The sequence below is a fragment of the Anomaloglossus baeobatrachus genome, chromosome 1 (genome assembly GCF_048569485.1).
Source record: "Anomaloglossus baeobatrachus isolate aAnoBae1 chromosome 1, aAnoBae1.hap1, whole genome shotgun sequence".
In the NCBI taxonomy this organism is placed as follows: Eukaryota; Metazoa; Chordata; class Amphibia; order Anura; family Aromobatidae; genus Anomaloglossus; species Anomaloglossus baeobatrachus.
Window position 1 is genome coordinate 503,376,413 of NC_134353.1, and position 14,798 is coordinate 503,391,210.

The 14,798-nt window shown below is 51.7% G+C and overlaps 1 protein-coding gene across 2 annotated transcripts in view; it reads left to right on the forward strand.

The window, feature by feature from the left end:
- The window catches only part of FRMPD1 (FERM and PDZ domain containing 1), a 294,156-nt gene that overhangs the window by 249,309 nt on the left and 30,049 nt on the right, over positions 1–14,798 (forward strand). For both annotated transcript variants that reach the window (XM_075315875.1, XM_075315884.1), the window contains exon 10: positions 12,999–13,135. In XM_075315875.1, coding sequence (XP_075171990.1) covers positions 12,999–13,135 — 137 coding nt within the window. The remainder of the gene's footprint in view (positions 1–12,998; positions 13,136–14,798) is intronic.

Below are 14,798 nucleotides of genomic sequence, written 5' to 3' on the forward strand. Positions count from 1 at the left end.
CAAAATGGTGAAATTGTATTTTAACTTCATCATTTAACCGAATTTATATTATTTCTTCAATTTTTCAGTACATTGAATGGTAAATTGAATGGTGTCATTCAACATTACAATTTGTCCCACAATAAAACTACCCTTCATACAGCTATTTTGATGGAAAAATTAAAAAGTTATGGCTCATGGAAAAAGCAGAGAAAAAAAACTATCAAGCACAAAATGAAAATTTACTATGGCTGACAGGGGTTAAAGAAGAACTGTAATGGAAGCCATGAAATCCCTATTGTAGCACCACTGGCGGACACAGAGAGAAAAGGGCCCCTGTGCAAGAACAGTATATGGGCCCTTTGCAGCCCACGAGCTCATCAAAATGCACAATTCCACCTGCTTTGGCCCCTCTTGGACCCCTGTACGGCCATACAGCAGCACCAGTGATTTGTCCGGCCCTGTGCATAACAACATGATTAAAAGAGTAATTATCTTGTTCCTGCATTGTAGACACATTAACTGTACAGAGAAAACTAAATTTATTTAATAGAAAATTAGTCTTTGAAGAACTTTACGAAGATTATATACTTTCAGGACATTTTTCTTAAAGGGAAATTTCACCTAAGGCATACCTCCCAACCGTCCCGGATACAGCGGGACAGTCCCTCGTCTGAGCCTTTGATCCCGGGTCCCGCCCGTGAGGCTGTTTGTCCCGGCTCCACCCACCCACTGTAGCCCCGCCTCGCTGTTTCTCCCTTCTACTATTCATTACAGAGCCGAGCGCGCACCTACTCCTGTGACTGCTGCTGAGGTATGAATCACCCCCTGCAGCAGAGCGACCCCCCTGCAGCAGAGCCGAGCCCCCCCTGCAGCAGAGCGACCCCCTTCTGCAGCAGAGCCCCCCCCTGCACCAGAGCCGACCCCCCCCAGTCCCGGAGCCTGCGTTTGTCTGCAGCTGTTCTCTGACTCCCCGTGTGCGGCTTCTCACTGCTGCAGACACGCGGGGAGTCAGGAAGCTGAGGAGACCGTGCAATCAGCACTTCTCTCTCCTGCAGATAGCAGTGACAATAACCTATGCAGAGTGACATCTGCAGGCTTCTATTACCGATCAGTGGTCTCCTGCCTGTGGAGCAGAGCTGCTGGGTCCTAGCTTCCCAACAGCTTCAGCTCTGCTTTATCCTGGCTCCCCTACCAGTTAAAGGGAACATGTCAGCAGAAATTTCACAATAAAAATAAAAGATTCCCCTCTGCAGCTCCTGGGCTGCTTCTAGAAAGGTTCCTGTTGTTATTGTGCCCCCTTTGAGACCTACAAAAATACTTTATGAAGTCTTACCTTTTTGTATGCAAATGTGTTTTTATGGTCACGGGGGCGGGCTGTCTGGCGTCCGTTATTCCCCCTCCTGCCGCTTTACGCAGTCCCCCATTGCTCATTTACATACACAAGGACGCCTTCCTCATGTAACTGTCCTCCCGAAGTTTTGCGCATGTCAACGCTTTTTCAGGTGATTGCGCAGGCACGAGATTATGGGCGGCGCTGTGATTGTCATCACCAGCGTTAACCAAGTACCCGCCCATAATCTCGTGCCCGCACTTTTCCCTCTGACTCCACCGTTATGCGCAAGTGCTGGCCATATGAACCATGTTACCTATTACTGCTTGCACGAGATTATGGGCGGGTACTTGGATGACTTTGCTGATGACAATCACAGCGCCGCCCATAATCTCGCGCCCACGGTAATAGGTAACGTGGTTCATATGGCCAGTGCTTGCGCATAACGGTGGAGGCAGAGTGAGAAGCGCGGGCACGAGATTATGGGCAGGTACTTGGATGACGCTGCTGATGACAATCACAGCGCCGCCCATAATCTCGCGCCCATGGTAATAGGTAACGTGGTTCATATGGCCAGTGCTTGCGCATAACGGTGGAGGCAGAGTGAGAAGCGCGGGCACGAGATTATGGGCGGGTACTTGGATGACTTTGCTGATGACAATCACAGCGCCGCCCATAATCTCGCGCCCATGGTAATAGGTAACGTGGTTCATATGGCCAGTGCTTGCGCATAACGGTGGAGGCAGAGTGAGAAGCGCGGGCACGAGATTATGGGCGGGTACTTGGATGACGCTGCTGATGACAATCACAGCGCCGCCCATAATCTCGCGCCCATGGTAATAGGTAACATGGTTCATATGGCCAGTGCTTGCGCATAACGGTGGAGGCAGAGTGAGAAGCGCGGGCACGAGATTATGGGCGGGTACTTGGATGACGCTGCTGATGACAATCACAGCGCTGCCCATAATCTCGCGCCTGCGCAATCACCTCAAAAGCGTTCACACTTTGCACAGTGCTCACTCCCGCGAGAGTGGCACTGGGCATGCACAAAACTTCAGGAGGACAGTTACATGAGGAAGGCGTCCTCATGTATGGAAATGAGCAATGGGGGACGGCGTACAACGGCAGGAGGGGGAATAACGGACGCCAGGCAGCCCGCCCCCGTGACCATAAAAACAGATTTGCATACAAAAAGGTAAGACTTCATAAAGTATTATTTTAGGTCTCAAAGGGGGCACAATAGCAACAGGAACCTTTCCAGAATTCATCCCAGGAGCTGCAGAGGGGAATCTTTTATTTTTTTTGCTAAATTTCTGGTGACAGTTTCCCTTTAAAGGGAACCTATCAGGTGCAATCTGCACTCAGAGCCAGGAGCAGTTCTGGGTGTATATTGCTAATCCCTCCCTAACTGTCCCTGTATACACTAGCATAGATAAAGGCATCTATAGAAAAAGTATTTTTAAAGAGCTTATATCTTATGCTAATTAGCGCGGGGACTAGTCCCAAGGGCGTTACTTCACTTGGCTAGTCGGCTCATATAGCGTGTTAGTACTCACACAGGGGCGTAATAACATGCTAACATGCTATGCGAGCCGACTAGCCAAGTGAAGTAACGCCCTTGTGACTAGTCCCCGCGCTCATTAGCATAAGATATAAGATCTTTAAAAATATTTGTTCTTGATCTCTTTATCTATGCTAGTGTATACAGGGACGGTTAGGCAGGGATTAGCAATATGTGCCCAGAACTGCTCCTGGCTCTGAGTGCATATTGCACCTGACAGGTTCACTTTAAAGGGAACCTGTCACCAGATTTGGGGCCTATAAGCTGCGGCCACCACCAGCGGGATCTTATGTACACATTCTAACATGCTGCATACCTCCCAACCGTCCCGGATACAGCGGGACTTTCACGCTTTACGTTGTTTGTCCCGTTGCCACGGGCGGGACGGCCGGCTCCCGGGCTCCGCCCACCCACTCTCTCTCCGCCTCCCTGCTTTTCCCTCCTACCATCCTAGTAGACGTGGCATAGAGAGGAGCGCTGCCTGTGCTGCTGCTGGTACAGTAAACTAATCTCCCCAGCGCTGATTTCCCTCCCTCCCCCCTCACCCCCGGCCGGAGCCTGTCTGTGCGGTCGGCCGGCCGCCTGTCTGTGCGGTCGGCCCGCCACCTGTCTGTGCGGGCGCCCCCCGCCGCCTGTCTGTGCGGGCGCCCCCCGCCGCCTGTCTGTGCGGGCGCCCCCCTGCCGCCTGTCTGTGCGGGCGCCCCCCTGCCGCCTGTCTGTGCGGGCGCCCCCCTGCCGCCTGTCTGTGCGGGCGCCCCCCTGCCGCCTGTCTGTGCGGGCGCCCCCCTGCCGCCTGTCTGTGCGGGCGCCCCCCGCCGCCTGTCTGTGCGGGCGCCCCCCTGCCGCCTGTCTGTGCGGGCGCCCCCCTGCCGCCTGTCTGTGCGGGCGCCCCCCTGCCGCCTGTCTGTGCGGGTGCCCCCCTGCCGCCTGTCTGTGCGGGCGCCCCCCGCCGCCTGTCTGTGCGGGCGGCCCGCCGCCTGTCTGTGCGGGCGGCCCGCCGCCTCATTGTGCGGGCGGCCGGCCGCCTCTCTCTGCGGGCGGCTGGCCGCCTCTCTGTGCGGGCGGCCCGCCGCCTGTCTGTGAAGGCGGCCGGCCGCCTGTCTGTGCGGGCGCCCCCCGCCGCCTGTCTGTGCGGGCGGCCCGCCGCCTCATTGTGCGGGCGGCCGGCCGCCTCTCTCTGCGGGCGGCCGGCCGCCTCTCTGTGCGGGCGGCCCGCCGCCTGTCTGTGAAGGCGGCCGGCCGCCTGTCTGTGAAGGCGACCGGCCGCCTCACTGTGGCTGCCTGCGTGTCCGTGCTGGAGGCCCGCCGGCTGCCTGCGTGTCCGTGCTGGAGGCCCGCCGGCTGCCTGCGTGTCCGTGCTGGAGGCCCGCCGGCTGCCTGCGTGTCCGTGCTGGAGGCCCGCCGGCTGCCTGCGTGTCCGTGCTGGAGGCCCGCCGGCTGCCTGCGTGTCCGTGCTGGAGGCCCGCCGGCTGCCTGCGTGTCCGTGCTGGAGGCCCGCCGGCTGCCTGCGTGTCCGTGCTGGAGGCCCGCCGGCTGCCTGCGTGTCCGTGCTGGAGGCCCGCCGGCTGCCTGCGTGTCCGTGCTGGAGGCCCGCCGGCTGCCTGCGTGTTTGTGCTGAATGGGTGTGGATGGGGAGTGGATATGGGCGTGACTGTGAAATGGGTGTGGTTAGGGGGCGTGGCCTAAAAATTTGCCGCGGCGCGCTACGCACGCCGCAAACTTTGTCCCTCTTTTCCTTCTTTAAAAGTTGGGAGGTATGCCTAAGGACTAGTGAAAATGGGCTTTTCTGAGCTGAACGTAGATGAATGCTATAAGAATATTAGCCATGCATTGTTCAGCTACTGGAGATTTTACAATCTTTTGAAATTTAAATACTCTAAAGTTGACAGTCCCAAAAAGGCTACCTTCAACAGACTTGGCACAAGCCACTCTGTCTGGCAGATACCAAAGGCTTACAGAATTTAATCCCTGAACAGGAATCTGGTCCTATTACAGGGTCCACTGGATTGCTTCAATGGAAGGACTGCTATCCTGAGGAGCAAACCAGGGCAGGAGAATTTGTCTTGTAGCTGAGTTACAATCAAGAGTGCAGAAAAGGTAAAGAAAAATCGTAAGACAGGAGAAATGTCAATCAACAAGCTGAGGTTAAAACAGGAAACACATACTAGACAGGAGCAGAGAACACAGCTCTTAACCCTAGAACGCGCAAGCAATTCAATCTACCATAGAAAACAAATGACCTAGCAGGCCTGCGAGGCCCCAGGTATGCGTTCTAGGGTTAATCAAGTGGACACAAGTCTCTATCTGGCAGCGTCCATCAATATGCTGGGAGCTGTAGTGGGTGTGGTGCTTTCCAAAATGCTGAAGCAGGGAGCTGATTGCTCTAGCTGGACAACACACACCCATACTGCCAGATTGGACAGTCCTACAAATACTTGGCACTCCAATATTTTTTTTATTATTTTTGTTTATAAGTTTTCAATATTTATTACAAAGCTATTTGCAATCCATAAAAACAAACGATTAACATTTCGGTCACTGCTGGACCTTCATCAGTACTGTAATTTATACAACAAAAATTATATAAGTTTAGCATTTCAAAATAATACAGGTGCATCTCAATAAATTAGAATATTATCAAAAAGTTAATTTATTTCAGTAATTTAATACAAAAGGGAAACACATATATTATATAGAGTCATTACACAAAGAGTGATGTATTTCAAGTGTTTATTTCTGTTAATGTTGATGATTATGGCTTACAGCCAATGAAAACCCAAAAGTCATTATTTCAGAAAATTAGAGTAATTACCACAAAACACCTGCAAAAACTTCCAAAGCGTTTAAAATGATCCCTTAGTCTGGTTCAGTAGGCTACACAATCATGGGGAAGACACTAGACAGCATAATAACATAACATCATATATGAAAATGGTACAAAACAACATAAAATATAAACATTTTAAAAAAAGGGGGAAGGAAAGAAAATATGTCCAATGAGAAAATCTACGAAAAAGACAAAAAAAAAACAAAATAAAAAGACAGGATAACAGTATCACATCCACCGTGAACAAAGAAGTCATTTGGATTTGATACTTTTATCTTGTCTTTCTTATTTTGTTTTTTGTCTTTTTCCTAGTTTTTCTCATTGGACATTTATTTTCTCCTTTCTTCCCCTTTTTTTAAATGTTTGTATTTTATGTTGTATTGCACCATTTTCATATATAATGTTATGTTATTATGCATGATATATTATTTATTATTGCTTAAAGTATATCATTTTTGTTGTATATATTACAGTACTGATAAAGGTCCAGCAGTGACTGAAACATTAAAGGTTTATTTTTTGGATTGCAAACAGCTTTGTAATAAATATTGAAAGAAATTTTTTTTCAAAATATTGGAGTGCCAAGAATCTGTCTTCACATTGCGGGTTTCGATCTGACTTGAGCACTCAGTTAGTAGAAGTACCACAGTTACTTCATGAATGGACAGTACTATAGTCCCCAGCAATCCTTAGGGGTAATTTACACGCTGCGACATCGCTAGCAACGGCTAGCAATGTCCAGCACGATAGTACCCGACCCCGTCGCACATGCGATATGTGTTGATTGCTGCCGTAGCGAACATTATCACTACGGCAGCTTAACATGCACATACTTTCTCGGTGACATCGCTGTGACTGCCGAACAATCCCTCCTTCAAAGGGGAGGTGCGTTCGGCGTCACAGCGACATCACCGCGACGTCACTAATCAGCCGGCCAATAGAAGCGGAGGGCCGGAGATGAGCGGGACATAACATCCCACCCACCTTCTTCCTTCCGCATTGCCGTCGGGACGCAGGTAAGGAGATGTTTGTCGCTGGTTTACACACAGCGATGTGTGGTGCTGCAGGAGCGACAAACAACATCGTACCTGCGGTCGAACCGACATAATGGAAATGAACGACGTTACACAGATCAGCGAGATTGTACGCTTCTGTGCTCGTTCATTGTTCCATCTAGGATTTACACGTTGCGATGTCACTACCGGCGCCGGATGTGGGTCACTAACGAAGTGACCCCGACGATATAGTGGTAGTGATGTTGCAACATGTAAAGTACACCTTAGTCTTATTGACTGGAGAGAGTCTTTACTGAAGAGAGTTTCTAGTTCTGACGTCTCTTCCATCATCAGTGCCACCCGTAAGATGAATGCTGTGGCGCCTGGACAAAAAGTAGACATCGCAGGATCAGGTCCTGGAGGAGATGTGACAATTTGATTCGTTTTGATACATTTCTCTGTGTAATGCTATGAGATCTGTAATGTCTAAAACCAAACCATTTCCAACTTTTTAACACAAATACAGGCTTAGTAATGTCAAAGTACCCTCACCATAGAATTTGATGTCAACTCAGTAGTAACCATCAGCCCATTTAATTACCAAGTACAATGACAGAATTTTCATGATCATTTTTAATTAAATAAGGGTCCAAAAACTACTCCCGATATTTTGTGATTAGACATACTGTTCTTTGCAGAATACTGACTCAACATGCCAGTGTTGCAGTCAGAGGTAACATTATCCTGCTGTGACTGACTGAGACAAGTGATGTGCCAAACATTTCTTACCACCCTCTACTTCCTCCCAGGTAGTACGCTTGCCGGTGGCAAAGGAGGTCAATTGTGATCTGTGTTTGGTAGTACTACTGCCTGTATGGCTGGTGCCAATTGTGGTCCTTCTGCTGTTCCACATTGTTAGCCACGCTATGTTTTTTTTTTTCTTTTACACTATCCCGAAAAAGTTTTAGGGAAACTCTGCATTGCACTTGCAACTTTTCAATGTATTTTATACATAAAAGCTTTAATGTGTTTACTGTAATTCAAATGTAGGACAAATGCAAGCTGCACCATTTCACTGGTCATTCACACTGCTACTGGTAGCATCTCTCCTATCTTTCTTCTAATCAATTAATTCTCCAAATTATTCACAGACTACTACACTCATCTTCTTTACTGCTGCCTTACTGTATGGAATATTTGTCCAATGTTTTAGAACTTTCTGTTAATATCTTTGTTGCTGAGCTGTGAGCTCTGACATACTTTCACTAATCTACAATCACCCTATAATGACTGCTGCATTCCCTGCTTCTGCTTTTATATGAGCTATGATAGTGCCATCTGATTGACTGCACTATACAATGTGATGTGATAGTGTGGCGCCCTGGACAAGCCAGGGGCCACAGGTAATTACACCACCACACCCTACACCCCGGTTAAGCACATCTAAGCCAGACACAAAACCCTGTTGCCTCCCCCAGGGGCTGATGTCCACACCAGGGGGTGGAGCCAGGCGGTTGGTCTCCACCCACCAAGGAGTTCACAGTCCTGGAGGAGGGAAAAGCAGAGTTGAGTTTTGACAGTGAAAGTGGAAGGAAGGGAAGTGAGCAGTAGCGAAGTGGGAAGACAGACTGAAGTGAGTCCGGGTGTGTGGCCCGGACGGAGCAGCAAGGTTGGCAGACGGTGGTGACCGTCTGCAGGAGTGGCCTATCGGAGTTTGCCGTAAGGACCGTGGACGGGCGGTGGCCCGGCGGTACCGGACCAGTACACAAGGAGAAGCCAGCACCATTGGCAGGGGCTTTTCGGACCCCGGCAAGGCTAGGAGTCGCCGTGAATTTGCCGAATCCGTTGGTGAAGGGGACCTCCTGGGTTTCCAAACAGTCAAGTCCCGACAGAAGGCAACCGTCCAACCGTGAAGGGGAGACACCGCCACCGCCAAGGGCAACTGTTTCCCAGGGCCAGCGCCTGTGGGCAAAAGGGGCTCCTCCGGCCCACATCCAAGTCAGGGAGCGGGTTACCGGTGGGAACCCATCGGAATCAACATAGAACATAGGTGCAGGGAGAGACAGTCATCACTAACCTACGGGGAAGAAACAACCGCAGCCGTCTGGGGGACCCGTCCATCCAGCCGTGTGTTTTACCGAGAACTGTGTCATCGTCTCAGGCTGAGCGAGTAGCCCCGTGCCGTACGGCACAGCGCTGCCCCTGCGACCCTGCACCTCACCAGGCCCCGCAACCCGCCTGCCATCATCCCTACCTACCCCATCACCGGGCCCCGGGACAACCAACCCCCTACCCACGGAGGGGAGAAATAACAACTCAGCTGCTCCCTGTCACCGCTCCCGGGATCCCTGTTCAGAGCAGCGGTGGTGTCACCAAAATCACCACAACCGTGGGTGGCGTCACGGACAATATCCATAATCAAAACCCCCACAACCAATCATCCCCCTTTTCACTCACGGGCGAGGAGCGCCGGTCGAGTCCCCGGGATCCGGCCCACCGCTCGAGCCACCACCGAGCAGCAGCAGCGGCCGCAGCAACAGTGGCAGCCGGACCCGAGCAGTGGGAGAGCGCAGCGTCCGCTTTTCCGCCCGCGACAACTTGGCGTCACGAACAGGATCTTTCCGCTCTGCCGTCTGGTAGAGCTGCGCCTTGTTACCGCCGGAGGTGTCCGGCCGAAAAATTTCAGAAGCCGCCATCTTTGGCGCGAAAAGTTCCCACTCAAGCGTCTCCTCGAGTAGTGGAGGCGCGAAGGCCAAAACCCTGCCCCTGTAGAGGAGGAGCCGGAAAGAGGCTAAGGGGGATGCGGATGGAGGAATAGCGGCGTCCTCGAACTGGAGCGCGGGAGTACCCACCACCGGGGCGTCTAAGCTCTGGGGGAACCAAGGAGGAGTAGCTTTTGAAGACTGCGGCCCGGGTGAGCGCCGTGACCGCGGCGTGGCTGGAGCGGGAACTGGGCCGGTTCTGCTTGAAGGTGAGGGCGCAGAGCCTGCAGCAGTTGCTGGACTGGAAGGCGGAGATGCGCAGAATGGTTGCCGTAGTAGGGGCCCGTGAGCAAGGGGCCGCCGCAACCGTGCAGCACCGTGACCAGGCCACCCAAACTCCAGAACCACCCCTGATTGAGTGGGAGCCGGGGACCGGCATCGCGGTTGGAGGCCCAGAAAGAATGCCGTTGATGGAGGAGGGGGTCCCGAGTATGCTGCCCCCGCCACCGTTCCTAACAGCCGTCAGTGGTTCTGGGCTGAATTGCCAATGGAAAGAGAACTCAATGTACCGCCCGGTCCCTGAGTGGGCCGACCCCCTGCTGTGGTAGCCGCCTCAAGGTCAGCGTTTCCCAGTTACCTTGCTGTCGGTCCCCATTGGGACTCTGCTGACATTCCAGACGGCCCTCAAGGCTTAGGAGTCCGGTTGGAGGAGCAGTCGTACCCGCATCATCGGCAGCTGAAAATGGAGTCCCGTGGGATAGTGTCACCCCTGTGTGTGGGTGGCGTTGGGGGCTCGTGCTGTTTGATGGTGGACTGTGGGAAAGCTGCAGGAGGAAGTTGTACCGGAGCCAGGTGTTGTGGATGGCCCCTGGGACCCAGCTGACGGTCCCCGTCGGGACCCTACGGCAAGTCTCCGTTGGGATCCTACAGTTTTGTTTGTGGTAGCCCGTTGGCTACGAAGCACTGTTGTTCACCTGATTGTCAACGTGATTTGAACCGGTCGTAGCCGGCAGCGGGTCCCTGTTGGGACCCCCCTTCACCACTTTACATAGAAACTACTATGAACATGCCTGAGAACTTGCAAGGCAACCACAAACTTGTGGCCTGTAAATAATTATTTTGTTGCAGCTTCCACCGTTGCCGCCTCCGGAGAGGCAGATTGGAGGAAGGGCCCGCAGTGGAGTAGGCTGGGGCCCAGCCACCACCGGAACCGGTGGCAATCCTCTGGGGGTTTCAGGGGTTCCCCATGGACGTGGGTCCCCTGAAAAGGACAGAACCCACTCGGGCAACTTGTACAGGACTGGGGGTCAAGGGGTGCTGCCTGTTTGCTTAGGGGCAGTATCAGGCCAGGTTGCTTGGGTGGGAGAGAGCGGAAGCCATAACCGTTTACCATTGCAACGTTTAAGTAAGAGTACCTCCCGATATGGGAAGATGTTATTATAATTGTATGTCTGTTACCATTATTTATATCTTTTTCAGTTGGTGAAAATAAAATCGGTGATGGACGGGCAGCCCGCGGACGGTCTGCATTTTGCTAAGGGGGAATGTGGCGCCCTGGACAAGCCAGGGGCCACAGGTAATTACACCACCACACCCTACACCCCGGTTAGGCACATCTAAGCCAGACACAAAACCCTTGTTGCCTCCCCCAGGGGCTGATGTCCACACCAGGGGGTGGAGCCAGGCGGTTGGTCTCCACCCACCAAGGAGTTCACAGTCCTGGAGGAGGGAAAAGCAGAGTTGAGTTTTGACAGTGAAAGTGGAAGGAAGGGAAGTGAGCAGTAGTGAAGTGGCAAGAGAGCAGACTGAAGTGAGTCCGGGTGTGTGGCCCGGACGGAGCAGCAAGGTTGGCAGACGGTGGTGACCGTCTGCAGGAGTGGCCTATCGGAGTTTGCCGTAAGGACCGTGGACGGGCGGTGACCCGGCGGTACCGGACCGGTACACAAGGAGAAGCCAGCACCATTGGCAGGGGCTTTTCGGACCCCGGCAAGGCTAGGAGTCGCCGTGAATTTGCCGAATCCGTTAGTGAAGGGGACCTCCTGGGTTTCCAAACAGTCAAGTCCCGACAGAAGGCAACCGTCCAACCGTGAAGGGGAGACACCGCCACCGCCAAGGGCAACCGTTTCCCAGGGCCAGTGCCTGCGGGCAAAAGGGGCTCCTCCGGCCCACATCCAAGTCGATGAGCGGTTTACCGGTGGGAACCCATCGGAATCAACATAGAACATAGGTGCAGGGAGAGACAGTCATCACTAACCTACGGGGAAGAAACAACCGCAGCCGTCTGGGGGACCCGTCCATCCAGCCGTGTGTTTTACCGAGAACTGTGTCATCGTCTCAGGCTGAGTGAGTACCCCTGTGCCGTACGGCACAGCGCTGCCCCTGCGACCCTGCACCTCACCAGGCCCCGCAACCCGCCTGCCATCATCCCTACCTACCCCATCACCGGGCCCCGGGACAACCAACCCCCTACCCACGGAGGGGAGAAATAACAACTCAGCTGCTCCCTGTCACCGCTCCCGGGATCCCTGTTCAGAGCAGCGGTGATGTCACCAAAATCACCACAACCGTGGGTGGCGTCACGGACAATATCCATAATCAAAACCCCCACAACCAATCATCCCCCTTTTCACTCACGGGCGAGGAGCGCCGCTCGAGTCCCCGGGATCCGGCCCACCGCTCGAGCCACCACCGAGCAGCAGCAGCGGCCGCAGCAGCAGCAGCAGCCGGACCCGAGCAGTGGGAGAGTGCAGCGTCCCCTTTTCCGCCCGCGACAATAGCGGCAAGCCATTATGGGGAAGCAAGTGTCTTAGGTCACGCTTGAGGCCATGTTAGCCTTCTGTGTCTGATGTGTAAAAAGTTATGCGGGAGTCACACGATACGATCTATTGTGCGATCGCACGAGCGATCGTACCCGCTGCCCATGTCGCACAAAGTCGTTAAACCGCCGTCACACGCACTTACCTGCTGAGCGAAGTCGCTGTGGGTGGCGAACATCCACTTCCTGAAGGGGGTGGGACGTTCGGCCTCACAGCGACGTCACACAGCCGCCGGCCAATAGAAGCGGAGGGGCAGAGATGAGCGGGACGTAAATATCCCGCCCACCTTCTTCCTTCAGCATTGCCGGCGGCCGCAGGTAAGCTGCAGTTCATCGTTCCCGGGGTGTCACACGGTGCGATGTGTGCTACCCCGGCGCAAAGAAAAATAAACGATTTTTTAAAAATAAACGACGTGTAAACGATACACGATTTGTAACCGATTTGCAATCGTTCTGAGACGCTCGTAAGTGTCACATGAAACGATGTCTCAAACGATGCCGGATGTGCGTCACGAAAACCGTGACCCCCGACAACATATCGCACGATAGATCGTCTCGTGTGACGCCCGCATTAGATGGCAAATTGTTTGAATTCGCTGACACTTGTGAATTTCATAAAATTCTACTCATATTTGATTTGAATGGAACTGATTCGCACATCTCTACTAGCTAGTTTCAATTAACATATGCAGTAATTTAATACTTTAAATTTGTCCATCAGTTAAGAACACTTTAACATGTGACTTATTTGCCTCCCATTTATCTGTCCTGTTTTTTTATCACCAGAGCTGCAGTGATGTACTTCAGGAGAGGTTTGCAGTGGAGATGAAGTGCAGTGTTGCATTACGTTTGGCTGCATTGCACATTCAGGAACGTATTCATTCTTGTGGGCAACCACAGAAGATAACATTCAAATATATCGAGTGAGTATGTGAGTATAGATTTCAGTTGTGCTATGTCTGTTCATACAAAAACCAAAGCTTATCCATTGAAAACCACCATAAATACTAGAGCTAGATATCGAAACTTACAAATGAAGACATGGCTGTCCTGTCAGGTTGAGTGAACGCAAAAATATGTGTTAACTGTGCCTGACAGAACACTGCTCTGCTGGTTTCCCTTCAGATTATAAGTGGTAGCTGGATACCTGTGACTTTATTATGGTTTAGTGGTCCAGCTCACAAAAAAGGGATTGTCTTAAAGAAGTTGTCTGACCATAAACTCCAACTTTTTTAAGCTAATCTGTGCTGTATTGTTATCTAAATCACCCCTAAGTTTTTTTTTGTTTCTAACTTTTGTTCCTCTTGATTTATCATTTTAATCTCTGCAGCCGCTTTACCTGCAGCTCAAGCAAACTTGACTTTTTCCTGTGCTTGTTTGCTGAATATTATAGTCAGAGCTGGCACTGCCCGGCCTCACTGTCAAGCCCCGCCCTCTGCATGAACACCAAAAGAAAAAGACATTGCACATGTCCGCACAACCTGATTATACAATTTAACACCTTTATTTAGTACACTTATACACAGTAAAAACAATTAAAACGTGAATAAACTACCAAACCTGGCACCCACAGATATTGTAATAGAATAAGCTTACAAACATGCAGTTTAAATATATACTACAGAAGTAAAAGAGGCCCGCAGCCACCTAAATAACCATTAAACAACTCCGTATATGCATTATAATGCGTGTAGGAGGTCACATATACAAACAACAACAGTACCGGTGTTGTAGAAAACGACAGGTCCTATATAACACAAGGGGCTAATCAGCTGGAGCCTGGAAATGGCTCACATTCAAGGTACATAGCCATTAATAGCACTGCCCAAAGATATCATATAAGGACATATAACCAAATGGAACCAGAGCCAAATGAAGCCTAATAAGACCCATGCAATCATGGGATAATGTGTAGCTCAGTCCCAAAACAAAAAAATGGCCAGTAATCAACCCAGGGTGATTTCGCCCAGGCAGAGTAACAATAGAGACCTGTAGGGTAGCTGTTAGGAGCAGGCAGCCACAGACCGTAGCAATAAGAGAGTGGGTGCACAGGGGTTCCCACGCGTATCGCCGCCGCTGCGGCTTCGTCAGGGAAAGAAGAGGTGAAAGTGCACTAAAACACAAGGATATTTAAGGGTAAGTACAGTCACCTGTGTCATGACGCTGGCGTGGTCCGGACCATGTGCGTCATGCTGAACGCGGGCGCATGCGCAGTAAGCAAGGACGGCAAGTCAGGAGGTTCATAAGAAACAGCAATACGTTGTGCCTGCAGGCGCATGCGTGAGACATATCATAGATGAAAGGAGGCACACTATAGTACCATTGAAAGGCGTGCCTGCATGCATGTATAATGAACAGTAAACAAAAAGAGCGCTGCTGATACAATCAGGCCAGGCGCGTTAGGAGTGGGGGGGAGAGGAGGGAGAGGGGAAGAGAGGGGGAGAGGGGAGGTGGGGGAGGAATTTGGGCAAAAAAGTGGGGGGGAATGGGACAGGAGGAAAACAAGGAATACCCTTGCCGTCATTATTTAGTAAGCAGGGTAAACCTGTAATGGCCCAATAAGGTCAATTGTCCCATACTAACCAT